This window comes from Lepidochelys kempii, chromosome 10 (assembly GCF_965140265.1).
Source record: "Lepidochelys kempii isolate rLepKem1 chromosome 10, rLepKem1.hap2, whole genome shotgun sequence".
NCBI lineage: Eukaryota > Metazoa > Chordata > Testudines > Cheloniidae > Lepidochelys > Lepidochelys kempii.
In genome coordinates this window covers 45,675-59,741 of record NC_133265.1, presented here as the reverse complement: position 1 = coordinate 59,741, position 14,067 = coordinate 45,675, and the positions used below count along the sequence as shown (strand labels likewise).

Here is a 14,067-nt window from a genome sequence, read left to right as displayed (position 1 = left end):
CCTGTCACAGCTCATGACATGCCTTCAGATCCCTCTCACAACCATTCTGCACCTCCTCTCACAGAACAGAGGATGTATCCTACATCCCAACTTGGTAGTCCTCCACCTCAAGGCATGGCTCCTGCTTGGTTCCAACACCTAGAAAGCTCCTGTTCAAGGGAAGTATGAGAAGTTCTGTTACACAGTAGAGAGTCCTTGATATGACATACTTCCCTGCAAAAATTGTCCAGGTTCCAGATTTAGTGCAAGTCCCAACAAATCTCCCCAACATCTGTAACTGTTCTATGTATCCTAGACTATGCATTGACCCTAAATAGGTCAGGACTATCTTTAAGTTCTCTCAGGATCCACCTTGTGGCTATAAAAGCTTTCCACCAACCTGTAGAGGGGTTACCTGTGCTGTCAGACCCAACTACTAAAAGATTCCTCAGAGAAATAGTAAACCTCTTCCCACAACCTTGACTTCCTACCTCCATGTGGGACCTAAACCTGGTTCTGAAAGGACTGATTAGGCCTCCCTTCAAACCCATGGCCATGTGTTAGGTGAAAACAGGCTTCCTGATAACAATTATCTTGACCAGGAGAGTAAGAAAGTTAGCGACCTTGATGGCACATCCCTCCATATATTTTTTCCAGACAAGGTTACATTCAGGCTGCATCCTAAATTCATCCCAAAGGTAATGTGACAAGTTGGATCACAGAAACACCTTTGGGACTGCCACCTGATGTGCCTAGACTACCTCTGAGCCTGTTTTCTGTGCGAGCTTGGGACTTCAGTACCTTGCCTTGTTTGAGCCAGACATGCTTGCCTGCTGCAAACACAGATCCAAGTCTGAACCACGTCCCCTTACAAGCTGCAGGCTTAACTGAAAACAGCTTAAGAAGTGTTTCTGTCTCCAGCAGTCAAATACCCAGCTCCAAATAAATCTGTTTTACCCTGTATAAAGCTTATACAGGTAAACTCATAAATTGTTTGCCCTCTAAAACACTGATAGAGAGATATGCACCACTGTTTGCTCCCCCAGGTATTAATACTTGCTCTGAGTTAATTAACAAGTAAAAAGTGATTTTATTAAATATAAAAGTAGGATTTAAGTGGTTCCAAGTAATAACAGACAGAACAAAGTAAATTACCAAGCAAAATAAAATAAAACACACAAGTCTAAGCCTAATACAGTAGAAAACTGAATACAGATAAAATCTCGGCCTCAGACATGTTTCAATAAGCTTCTTTTTCAGACTTTCCTAGTCTGGGCCAAATCCTTTCCCCTGGTACAGTCCTTGTTCCAGCTCAAGTGGTAGCTAGGGGATTTCTTATGGCTGCAGCCTCCTTTGTTCTGTTCCACCCCCTTATATATCTTTTGCACAAGGTGGGAATCCTTTGTCCCTCTCTGGGTTCCCACCCCTCCTCCTAAATGGAAAAGCACCAGGTTAAAGATGGATTCCAGTTCAGGTGACATGATCACATGTCACTGTAAGACTTCATTACCCACTTGCTAGCATGCGGGTATACAGGAAGACTTACAAGTAAACAGAGCCATTTACAACCAATTGTCCTGATTAATGGGAGCCATCAAGATTCCAAGCCACCATTAATGGCCCACACTTTGCCTAATTACAGTAGGACCGTAGAGTTATATTTCATATTTCTAGTTTCAGATACAAGAATGATACATTCATACAAATAGGATGAATACATGCAGAAGAACATAACCTTTGCACAGATATGTAACATGACATATCTAGCATAAAACATATTCCAGTTATGTCATATTTACATTCATAAGCATATTTCTATAAAGCATTATGGGGTGCAACATCACAGCTAACCTCTCCGTTTCATATAAATCTTTTGATTCACCTTCCAATCTTTTACCCAAACCTCACCAGGACAACAGGATATATGCTATACTGCATATTTTAGATGTTAGGAGAGCCCTGGCCTTCTGTCTGGACAGGACAAAGTCTTCAGGAAGTCCCTTAGATTCTTCCTCTCCATTGCAGACAGATCCAAGGGCTCAGCAATATCAGCCAAAAGACTCTCCAAGTGGGGTCTTGAATTTCATCAGACAGTGTTACCAAGTTCACAACATGATCCCTCCAGACTCTATTTGTACACACTCCATGAGGTCAATCTCCTCATCCATCGCCTTCTTCAAGAATATCCCTATCTCAGAGATTTGTAGAACAGCGACATAGATGTCAAGCCACACTTTCGTGGAACACTGTGTGATTACTGGAGACTCTGCCTCTGATGCCATCTTCAGCTCCACTGTGCTGTCATCTGTTACTGACCTGATTCTGAAGTCCCAGCCCTCCAGAAGGGGTACTGCTAGGGTGCTCCACTAATCAAAGAAGAAATTATTCATCTTGTACAGTAATGACAGTTCTTTGAGATGTGTGTCCCTATGGGTGCTCCACAAACCATCCTCCTCCCCCTCTTCGGAGTTCTTGTCAGTGGCTCTGCGGTAGAGAAGGAACTGAGGGGGTTAGCCTGTGCATGCTGACTAGCCTCGTGATGCAGCATGAGGAGGGAAAGTGTATGTGAAGGCCTAACAGACAATGCTACCAAAGTTCTCCGATCAACAGCGCAGGGACACAAGCACACCTACAGTGGAGCACCCATAAGGACTAACATCTTGAAAAAACATTGTTACTGCACAAGGTGAGTAACTTCTTCTTTCTGCACCCTTTCTTTGACAAAAAATGGCCACTTGATAAGTGATGGCCCATCAGCTTTGATGACACCTGGCTAGGTGTCAACTTGTCCTTTGTCTTTGAGAAACCGGTTTACCCACTCCCCAGATTTGTCTGGTAAATACACTTTAGTCATGATTTAAGCTTATGTTCTTAACTTTACATATAATGTTGTTACATAGATTTTACCATGATATTATTAACAGTTAGTTTTTTCAAATGATACCTTACAAGACATATTTTATACAAAGATTATTACAGTAGTGTGTAGGGTATAACTATAGGGGTGTATTCTGTTACAATAGGCCACCCCAATTAAGCAACTTCTGCTACATGTATCTTGGCTTTTTAAGAACAGTATTATTATCAGGCATTGGCACCCTGACAGCAGGATTGTCTGGCTATGTAGACTCCCTCCTCAGGCCCTACGCTACCAGCACTCCCAGCTACCTTCGAGACACCACTGACTTCCTGAGGAAACTTCAATCCATCGGTGATCTTCCTGATAACACCATCCTGGCTACTATGGATGTAGAAGCCCTCTACACCAACATTCCACACAAAGATGGACTACAAGCCGTCAAGAACACTATCCCCGATAATGTCACGGCTAACCTGGTGGCTGAACTTTGTGACTTTGTCCTTACCCATAACTATTTCACATTTGGGGACAATGTATACCTTCAGATCAGCGGCACTGCTATGGGTACCCGCATGGCCCCACAGTATGCCAACATTTTTATGGCTGATTTAGAACAACGCTTCCTCAGCTCTCGTCCCCTAAAGCCCCTACTCTACTTGCGCTATATTGATGACATCTTCATCATCTGGACCCATGGAAAAGAAGCCCTTGAGGAATTCCACCATGATTTCAACAATTTCCATCCCACCACCAACCTCAGCCTGGTCCAGTCCACACAAGAGATCCACTTCCTGGACACTACAGTGCTAATAAACAATGGCCACATAAACACCACCCTATACCGTAAACCTACTGACCGCTATTCCTACCTGCATGCCTCCAGCTTTCACCCTGACCACACCACACGATCCATCGTCTACAGCCAAGCTCTGCGATACAACCGCATTTGCTCCAACCCCTCAGACAGAGACAAACACCTACAAGATCTCTGTCAAGCTTTCTTACAACTACAATACCCACCTGCAGAAGTAAAGAAACAGATTGATAGAGCCAGAAGAGTTCCCAGAAGTTACCTACTACAGGACAGACCTAACAAAGAAAATAACAGAACGCCACTAGCCGTCACCTTCAGCCCCCAACTAAAACCCCTCCAACGCATTATTAAGGATCTACAACCTATCCTAAAGGATGACCCAACACTCTCACAAGTCTTGGGAGACAGGCCAGTCCTTGCCTACAGACAGCCCCGCAACCTGAAGCAAATACTCACCAACAACCACATACCACACAACAGAACCACTAACCCAGGAACTTATCCTTGCAACAAAGCCCGTTGCCAATTGTGCCCACATATCTATTCAGGGGACACCATCACAGGGCCTAATAACATCAGCCACACTATCAGAGGCTCGTTCACCTGCACATCCACCAATGTGATCTATGCCATCATGTGTCAGCAATGCCCCTCTGCCATGTACATTGGTCAAACTGGACAGTCTCTACGTAAAAGAATAAATGGACACAAATCAGATGTCAAGAATTATAACATTCATAAACCAGTCGGAGAACACTTCAATCTCTCTGGTCACGCAATCACAGACATGAAGGTCGCTATCTTAAAACAAAAAAACTTCAAATCCAGACTCCAGCGAGAAACTGCTGAATTGGAATTCATTTGCAAATTGGATACTATTAATTTAGGCTTAAATAGAGACTGGGAGTGGCTAAGTCATTATGCAAGGTAGCCTGTTTCCTCTTGCTTTTTCCTACCCCCCCCCCCCAGATGTTCTGGTTTAACTTGGATTTAAACCTGGAGAATGGTCAGTTTAGATGAGCTATTACCAGCAGGAGAGTGAGTTTGTGTGTGTATGGGGGTGGGGGGGATGTGAGAAAACCTTGATCTATGCAGGAAATAGCCCGACTTGATTATGTAAAGAGTTGTCACTTTGGATGGGCTAGCACCAGCAGGAGAGTGAATTTGTGTGGGGGGGTGGAGGGTGAGAAAACCTGGATTTGTGCTGGAAATGGCCCACCTGTTGATCACTTTAGATAAGCTATTACCAGCAGGACAGTGGGGTGGGAGGAGGTATTGTTTCATGATTTCTGTGTGTATATAAAGTCTGCTGCAGTTTCCACGGTAAACATCTGATGAAGTGAGCTGTAGCTCACGAAAGCTCATGCTCAAATAAATTGGTTAGTCTCTAAGGTGCCACAAGTACTCCTTTTCTTTTTGAGTATTATTCTGTGTTTATGTGAAAGAGATTTTCAAAGGCAAAAATGGGAATTAGGTCCCTAACTGTCATTTGTGCCTTTTGAAAATCTCCCTTGTAACATGTTGTATAACCATTTTCTGAAGACTGACATCTTATTTCTTTGTTGCTTCATTCTTTTCAGGTGCTCATGTTCCACTGAGATGTTAGCAACAGGTGGACATTTCAAACTGATTTACATTAGGCAACAAGTGATGCATTTTGCCTCAGCTGTCAATAATTAATTCTTATTAATATTTAAGAATGTGCCTGAAGTTTTAGAAGTCTTGGTAGATACTTTTGTGAAATTCTGCAGGTATAACAATGCGGCAGAATTTTCTTTCTTTATTAGATTTTTCTACTTTCTCAGACTGATTTTTTTTGTTTTGTTTTTTAAGGCAAGAAGATAAGACTGTTTTATATATAAAATGTGTTATGTAAAGAAAACCTCCGGGATCTGGGGCTCAATAATAGCATAGATTCAATATGCTACAGGAAGTCTTTAAATTTCAGCAATTCCAGAGAATTATGAGAACATAAAAGTTAGAAATGGAAAAGACCAGTTGGATTATTTCTAGGAGGTCAGTGCAAGATTATTCTGCACAATCATTTTCTAGTGTTTAGTCTTGCTTATTTTTAAAAGTGGCCTTTCCACCAGCTCTCTAGGGCGTTCCACAACTTAATATTGCTCACTTTCAGAAATTTTTTCTTAATGTTTGAATAGAAAAGAACACAAAGGAATTCCTATTTGACAGAAATAAGTAATTTTTTGGATGTGATGATTCTGGTTTTTTTGTTGCGTGATGGTATAATTCATTTCTTTTTGGGGAAATGGTGCACTGAAATTGCTAACTGGGGTCCAGTTAATTGAACTATTAAAGTTATGTATCAGAGGCGTAGCTGTGTTAGGCTGGGTCTGTAAAAGCAGCAGAGAGTCCTGTGGCACCTTATAGACTAACAGACTTATTGGAGCATAAGCTTTCGTGGGTGAATACCCACTTTGTCGGATGCATGTAGTGGAAATTTCCAGAGGCAGGTATAAATATGCAAGCAAGAATCAGGCTAGGGATAACGAGGTTAGTTCAATCAGGGAGGATGGGGCCCTCTTTTAGCAGTTGAGGTGTGAACACCAAGGGAGGAGAAACTGCTTTTGTAGTTGGCGAGCCAGTCACAGTCTTTGTTTAATCCTGAGCTGATGGTGTAAAATTTGCAAATGAACTGAAGCTCAGCAGTTTCTCTTTGAAGTCTGGTCCTGAAGTTTTTTGGCTGCAGGATGGCTACCTTTAAATCTGCTATTGTGTGTCCAGGGAGGTTGAAGTGTTCTCCTACAGGTTTTTGTATATTGCTATTATATATTCCTAATATCTGATTTGTGTCCATTTATCCTTTTACGTAGGGACTGTCCAGTTTGGCCGATGTACATAGCAGAGGGGCACTGCTGGCACATGATGCCATATGTTACATTGGTGGACATGCAGGTGAATGAACCGATGATGGTGTGGCTGATCTGGTTAGGTCCTGTAATGGTGTCACTGGTGTAGATACATGAGCAGAGCTGGCATCGAGGTTTGTTGTATGGATTGGTTCCTGAGTTAGTGTTACTATGGTGCGGTGTGTAGTTGTTGGTGAGAATATGCTTCAGGTTGGTGGGTTGTCTGGGGGTGAGGACTGGCCTGCCTCCCAAGGCCTGTGAAAGTGAGGGATCGTTGTCCAGGATGGGTTGTAGATCACTGATGATGCGTTGGACAGGTTTTAGCTGAGGACTGTATGTGATGGCCAGTGGAGTTCTATTGGTTTCTTTCTTGGGCTTGTCTTGCAGCAGGAGGCGTCTGGGTTCACGTCTTGCTCTGTTAATCTGTTTCCTTATTTCTTTATGTGGGTATTGTAGTTTTGAGACTGCTTGGTGAAGATCTTGTAGGTGTTGGTCTCTGTCTCAGGGGTTGGAGCAAATGCAGTTGTACCTCAGCGCTTGGTTATAGACAATGGATCGTGTTGTATCCGGGATGGAAGCTGGAGGCATGAAGGTAGGCATAGCGGTTGGTGGGTTTTCGGTATAGGGTGGTGTTAACGTGACCATCACTTATTTACACCCTAACCCTAAGCCCACAGACAACCCACTAACCTGAGGCATATTTTCACCAGCAACTACACACCACACCATAGTAACTCTAGCTCAGGAACCAATCCATACAACAAACCTCGATGCCAACTCTGCCCATGTATCTACACCAGCGACACCATTACAGGACCTAACCAGATCAGCCACACCATCATCGGTTCATTCACCTGCACGTCCACCAATGTAACACACGGCACCATGTGCCAGAAGTGCCCCTCTGCTCTGTACATTGGCCAAACTGGACAGTCCCTACGTAAAAGGATAAATGGACACAAATCAGATATTAGGAATGGCAGTATACAAAAACCTGTAGGAGAACACTTCAACCTCCCTGGACACACAATAGCAGATTTAAAGGTAGCCATCCTGCAGCCAAAAAACTTCAGGACCAGACTTCAAAGAGAAACTGCTGAGCTTCAGTTCATTTGCAAATTTTACACCATCAGCTCAGGATTAAACAAAGACTGTGACTGGCTCGCCAACTACAAAAGCAGTTTCTCCTCCCTTGGTGTTCACACCTCAGCTGCTAGAAGAGGGCCCCATCCTCCCTGATTGAACTAACCTCGTTATCCCTAGCCTGATTCTTGCTTGCATATTTATACCTGCCTCTGGAAATTTCCACTACATGCATCCGACAAAGTGGGTATTCACCCACGAAAGTTTATGCTCCAGTATGTCTGTTAGTCTATAAGGTGCCACAGGACTCTTTGCCGCTATTACAGTTATGTTTTTGTGTGTCTTGGGGGACAATAGAATAAGGAGGAAAACATGATCAGAAATAGTTTAAAACTGATAAAGATGACCCAGGAGCCAGCCTTCTTGATGTTTAAGAGGAAGGGCATTAATAGTATCTAAGCTAATGCCAGATAGCACTTGGGAGTTCAAAAAGAGACTCTTAACGATCCGAAGAGGAGTAGAGCCTATCTGCATGGAGTCCAGGGTTAAGTGAGATGTGAAAGGAGGGAGAAAGAAGGAAGCATGAGAGGTTAGATGCTGATTTGAACCTAGAGTTTTTAGTCAAGGAAGTTAAGGAAGGACAGGGCTGGACTTTTAGTTTGTGAGATTTTCAAAAATATATTACACTCATTTTGCCTGCCCAGTGAGGTCCCATTAGGTAGAATTGTGAAGCTTTGTGGTACACTGTTTTAATGTAATCTTTTTTCAGGATTGTGAATAAATTTATTTTTAGCTTTGACTGTATTGGGGGATAAATTAATTGTGGTGCATTCTCAAAGGAAGACAGCATAATCAAAGGAAAAGAAGTCACTGAGGATGGGTGGGTGAGATTCTGTGGCCTGCGTTGTGCAGGAGGTCAGACTAGATGATCATAATGGTCCCTTCTGACCTTAGTATCTATGAATCTATGAAAACGTACATTGATGACCAGGAAAACTATTTTAATCTTTTAGAATCTGGAAAGAACTATTAGTTACAATAATTCCGTTTGCCATAGTTTCTTCTCCTCCCTTTGTAGTCAAAGAGACAAAGCACCATGACGGTGCTACCTATCAGGAACCAAGGAAACAAAAGTTTTGCTAATTGTGCTGTGCATGTAAGGCCCCAGACCATCTACTTCCCTCAAGTCAGAGACATCCAAAGCATGAATTTATCTGAGATAAATGAAATGTAGCTGGGGGAGAGAATTCAGGGAAAAGATGGGTGGGAAGAGAGACAGCAACCTGATTTCCCCTTATTTTATGTCCATCTTTTCCAACTCTGTTCACAGAGATACTATAGAACAGGGGTAGTCAATAGGCAAACCTCAGGCCAAATCCAGACTGCCAGATGCTTTTGAACGGACTGTGAATTTTTTTTATTTACTACTACTTATTATTATTATTATTGAGGATACAATTTTGTCTTGGAGGTCATGGATTCCATGACTTTAACAGACCTACGTGACTTCTTCGGCTTCAGCCCTGGCCGTTGAAGCAGCAGCCGGTGGCCGGAGCAGTGGCCAGCAGTCAGCCCTCGGCAGCAGGATGGAGACTGTTAGCCTCCCCCCGGGTATTTTTAATAAAAATTAGAGACAGGTCATGGGCTTCCATTAATTTATTATCATTATTATTGTTTTTGTATTATTTTCTCTGGAGTCTGGACCTTGGTTATACCTTGACCAAGAAATTTGGACCGTGACAAACCATAATTAATTACCCAGGTATAGAAAAAGCAGTGGATGTAACAAACAATACACTGAAGGGGCAGGCTTTTTTTACTGAGGCACCTGCAATAATTTGAGTGAAGGAACTACTTGTAGAAGTAGAATCCAGCTGTTAATACATGGAGATGACTGTCTTGCTGCCTTATGCCCATAAACTGACCATAAAGTGGATACATCTCTGGAGAAGTGACACTGGACAAACTCCAAGGTTTGGCATCCAACTTCATTGTACACCAAAATGCATTCCCTTTCATCTTACAGTGGAAGGTTTGGTGGTGATGTGAACAAATGCTTTCCCCAACCTCCTGTAGAAATACAGTCCTCAAGACTGCCGAGTTTGAACTCATCCTCTTCCATTTGGCTTCATTTACATAGAAATAAAATAACACAAATTTCAGTTAAGACATTGTCACCAGACTTGGTTGGTCATAGGACTATTCCTCCATCTGGACGGTTCCACCAGTGCCCCCTCTCATATATTCATGTTGGGTGACAAGTGAATGTGTTTAACCCTTTCCCAGCAGGATTAACTACTTTTTTTTTTCTCTTTCTTAATTTCTAATCCATAACAAGTGTCTCTCTCTCTCCCCGACCTCCCCACTTTTATGCACTACTTGATTAACACACTAAAAAATTTCTAGTAGACGAGAGACAAAATCATTGTCTTACAAGAGCCAGGGACTTTCCTTTATTATGTGTCTGTACAGTACCTACAGAGGGGTCCTGATCTAGCTTTTAGGGTCCTCTAGGCATGACTGTAATAGAAATAATAATGGTCCTGATAATATTGTGAAGTTCCAGGAAACATAACAGTTTTATCAATAATGCAGATACATTTTCATTAACACGTATTTTATTTAACAGGTTCTGCTTTAGATCTACATTTTAGTGATATAAATGTCGCATCCTTAGATAAAGAATTAGAAGATCAAGAAAACAGTGACCTTGGATTAACAAGTAAGAACTCAGTTTACAAAAGTTATCCATTTTCATGTATTTATTTAAAGTATTTTTCTTCCTTATCAGACTCTTCAGAAGATTTATCTTACAGCCGAGACTCACATAGCAACTCATAATGTTGTGGACAGCCATACTGTAAACTTTGGCCTTGATCTGGTAATTGACTCCGCCTGCGTGGATCCAATTTCAGATTCGGAAACTTTGACTATTATTCTACAATTCTATTTAGTGGAAAAAATGTGAACAAGACTGCTTTAATGAAAACTCATTTTCCAACTCAGTCCCAAGTTCAGTATCTTTCTCAGGAAAATCAAGATCTTGGCTCCCTTATATTTTAAACTTCCTGTTTGTATTATATGTGCAAGGATTATGAGTTACATTGAGATTCATCAGAGACAGTGTTTAAAGTAAGCAGGACCTGAACATCTTGATTTAACAAAAGTTGATTCTGTTTTTCCGTAATGAGTGACTAAAAGGAAATAATGCAAAGAATTAAATGAGTAAAATAATCATATTTGAAAGAAGGAATGACCAGTTAATTTGAAGGTCTGACTGGCTTTGTTTTACAGTGCTCGCTCCCGGCTACCTACATTTTCCTCTACATTATTTGCTTTCCTGCTTAGAACTGAGAGAGAATACTTTATCCAATTGGCCTGTTCTGAGAAAGGAGAGGAAAAGACAACACAGAGGAAGAGCAGTATTGGGGTAGAGAACTTGGGAGGAAGGATGAAGGGGAGAAAAACATCAAGGAAGAAACAGTTTAAAAATGCCACCCTTTCTAGATGAAAGCAGAAAAGGAAGGAGAAAAAGAATGGAAAAATAGGAAGTTAAAACTGAGCCATTGTAGTTTTATGAAATATTTAATTTGACATTCATTTTGAAGTGACACACTACTGAGAAAATAAGGGTATGTTTTCATAACATCCCCGTGGAGCAGTGAAAACTAAAGCAACATTAAAATAATTTATTAGTGCACTGATAATCTAGCCCATGCTGGCTGTTTCCTTATAGCACATATGGTCTGTTGACATTTACCCCGAGCCTTTCTCAAACTTTTGGTGGTGCCAATACTGCGTTACCAGGGAGACGGGAACATGGAGAGGCTCTCTCCTGACCATACTGTGATGGGATCCTCCTGGGGTGCAGCCTGGGACTGTGGAACCGCTGTGCCCCCTTAACTGAATGCCTTGCTAGTGACCAGCAGCAAGCCCCTCTAGGCCCTGTGATCACTCAGCACAACAGCATGTGGAGCCCCACACACCCAGCTAGATTGAATGAATGCTCCCAGAGCCACTCATGAATCACACAGAGAAAGGCACCAGAGCCAAATCCCCCCAGCTCCCAGCACTCTACCTCAGGAATATACCATCTTGCACTGCTCAAGATGGGCAGTGCAGATTTATTAATTGGTTCACCACTTCAGCAATGGAAAGTGGTTATACACCAGCCTTTGCAAAACCTGAGATGTGCCACACACTTCATACAAAAGATAAACAGTTAAACAAATGTATTGACTATAAAAGATAGATTTTAAGTGATAGGCAAAAAGTCAGAGTTAGTTACCAAAAGAAATAAAATATAAGCATGCAGTCTAAACTCTCAACCCTGTTAGACTGGGCAACATCGAGATTAAGCAGTTGCTCACCCCACTGGATATTGCAGTCCTTAATATACAGGTTTGGCCCAGGTTTAAGGAACAATCTCCTCTGTTAGAGTCTTGGCTTCTTCTCAGTGTCTTAGTTGCTTGCAATGTAGGTGTGGGAAGGAGAAAAGGACCAGTATGTGTCCACTCTGTTTTATACCCTCAGTCCATGTGCTTGGAAAAAACAAGTCCAGGCATGTCTGGGTGGGCCTTGCTGAGTCTCTAGGCAAGGCTGAGCAATTTGCCTGGTGTGGCCTTATGCAGTTGAGTCATTGCATCATAGCTCCCTTGCCGGACAGTGGTTGTTGATGGGTTGATTGATACACCATCCAGGTGTTGGCTACTTTCTTTGCTGTTGCCTCTGGGGAGCTAATGTCTAGCTGATCCCCCAACTTACACCATGTTTTAATGACCACCATACAACATAATTCTCATAACTTCATAGGCATTAATGATATACACATGGGTAGAGAAATGACTTTCAGCAGATCATTCCCTTTCCCCTGATACCTTACAAGACATGCCTTATATGTAAGATCACGATTATATAAAAATGAGGAGTATGAAGGTTCCAGAATACGCCCCCAAGGTAATGAATGTCACATACACAGAAAGAAAAGGCTTCAGAACCACGAACATTATTATAATTTGCAGAGAGACAGAAGGGTGCTAGGTGCTTTGCACACAGTAAGAAGAATAAATATAATTTAAATAGAATCATAGAATATCAGGGTTGGAAGGGACCCCAGAAGGTCATCTAGTCCAACCCCCTGCTCGAAGCAGGACCAATTCCCAGTTAAATCATCCCAGCCAGGGCTTTGTCAAGCCTGACATAATAATGTCAGTGCAATAATCAATAATAATCAATGTGCAAGGAAAGTGTGGATGATGAAATGCAATAAAATCAAAATGGTAGAGCGCAGTTAATTCCATTAATTTTTAAGCGATATTGACAATATTTTCTATTATCTATCTTGTTAATACTTATTTGAAGGGGCCTATTTCTAAGATTTAGCGAGGGGAGGGAACTACATGGGAGGGTGTATTTTAGGGAAGAGGGGAATAAAACTGAGGCGAGAGTGGAAGGACAGAAAAGCAGCACATGATATAATGGAATTACTGTGTGGATTTATGACATCTTGCGATCTGCCACAGCTTGATTACCAAAATAACTAGTATCACCTTTAAGTTAGCTCTGGCAACAACTTTATGTTTGAATTCCAGATTTTACATTCTTTGTATACAGTAATCTGGTTTTATGGATTATAATTCCTGTCATGAGAGCAACAAGCAGTACTGGTAGAGTGACTTTCTTCTAAGTTTGGACAAGTTATGCTCTTCTGCTTGAGTGATTGTCTCCCTAGTTTTCAGTAAAGGGATACAACAGCAGGCTACTCCTTTGTCTCTGTAAGCACACAGTGTGATGTGTTAGCTGTTACTTTTCTCTACTGGGGTTAGTGGTGTGTCCTCTTGGAAACCAGAAAATATGTCTGACGGTTTAAGTGTGCAGCTTAGAATTTATCTCTGCTGCTGACCATAGTAAAGTCATAGTAAAGTAAAGCCGTGAATTATGCTAATGCTATAACTTTGTTAACAGGGATTTGATCTGCTTCCCCATATCATAAGGACAAATGCGAAGTTCTCCACTTAGAAAGGAACAATCAGTTGTACATATACAAAATGGGAAATGACTGCCTAGGATGGAGTGCTGCAGAAAGGGACCTGGGGGTCGTAGTGGATCACAAGCTAAATAGGAGTGAACAGTGTAAAGCTATTGGGGGGAAAAAAGCAAGCAAACATCATTCTGGGATGTATTAGCAGGAGTGTCATAAGCAAAGCACGAGAATTAATTCTTCTGCTCTACTCTGCGCTGATTAGGCCTCAACTGGAGTATTGTGTCCAGTTCTGAGCACCACATTTTAGGAAAGATGTGGACAAATTGGAGAAAGTCCAGAGAAGAGCAACAAAAATTATTAAAGTCCTAGAAAACATGACCTATATGGTAAGACCTATATTGTTTAGTCTGGAGAAGAGAAGACTGAGATGGGACAAGATAAGTTTTCAAGTACATAAAATGTTGTTACAAGGAAAAGAGAG

At 41.8% G+C, this 14,067-nt stretch overlaps 1 protein-coding gene across 8 annotated transcripts in view; it reads left to right on the top strand.

Annotated features, from left to right (window-relative positions):
- UNKL (unk like zinc finger) overlaps window positions 1-14,067 on the top strand; it is a 163,167-nt gene that overhangs the window by 132,100 nt on the left and 17,000 nt on the right. For all 8 annotated transcript variants that reach the window (XM_073361550.1, XM_073361549.1, XM_073361551.1 and 5 more), the window contains one exon: window positions 10,233-10,325. In XM_073361550.1, the coding sequence (XP_073217651.1) occupies window positions 10,233-10,325 (93 nt within the window). The remainder of the gene's footprint in view (window positions 1-10,232; window positions 10,326-14,067) is intronic.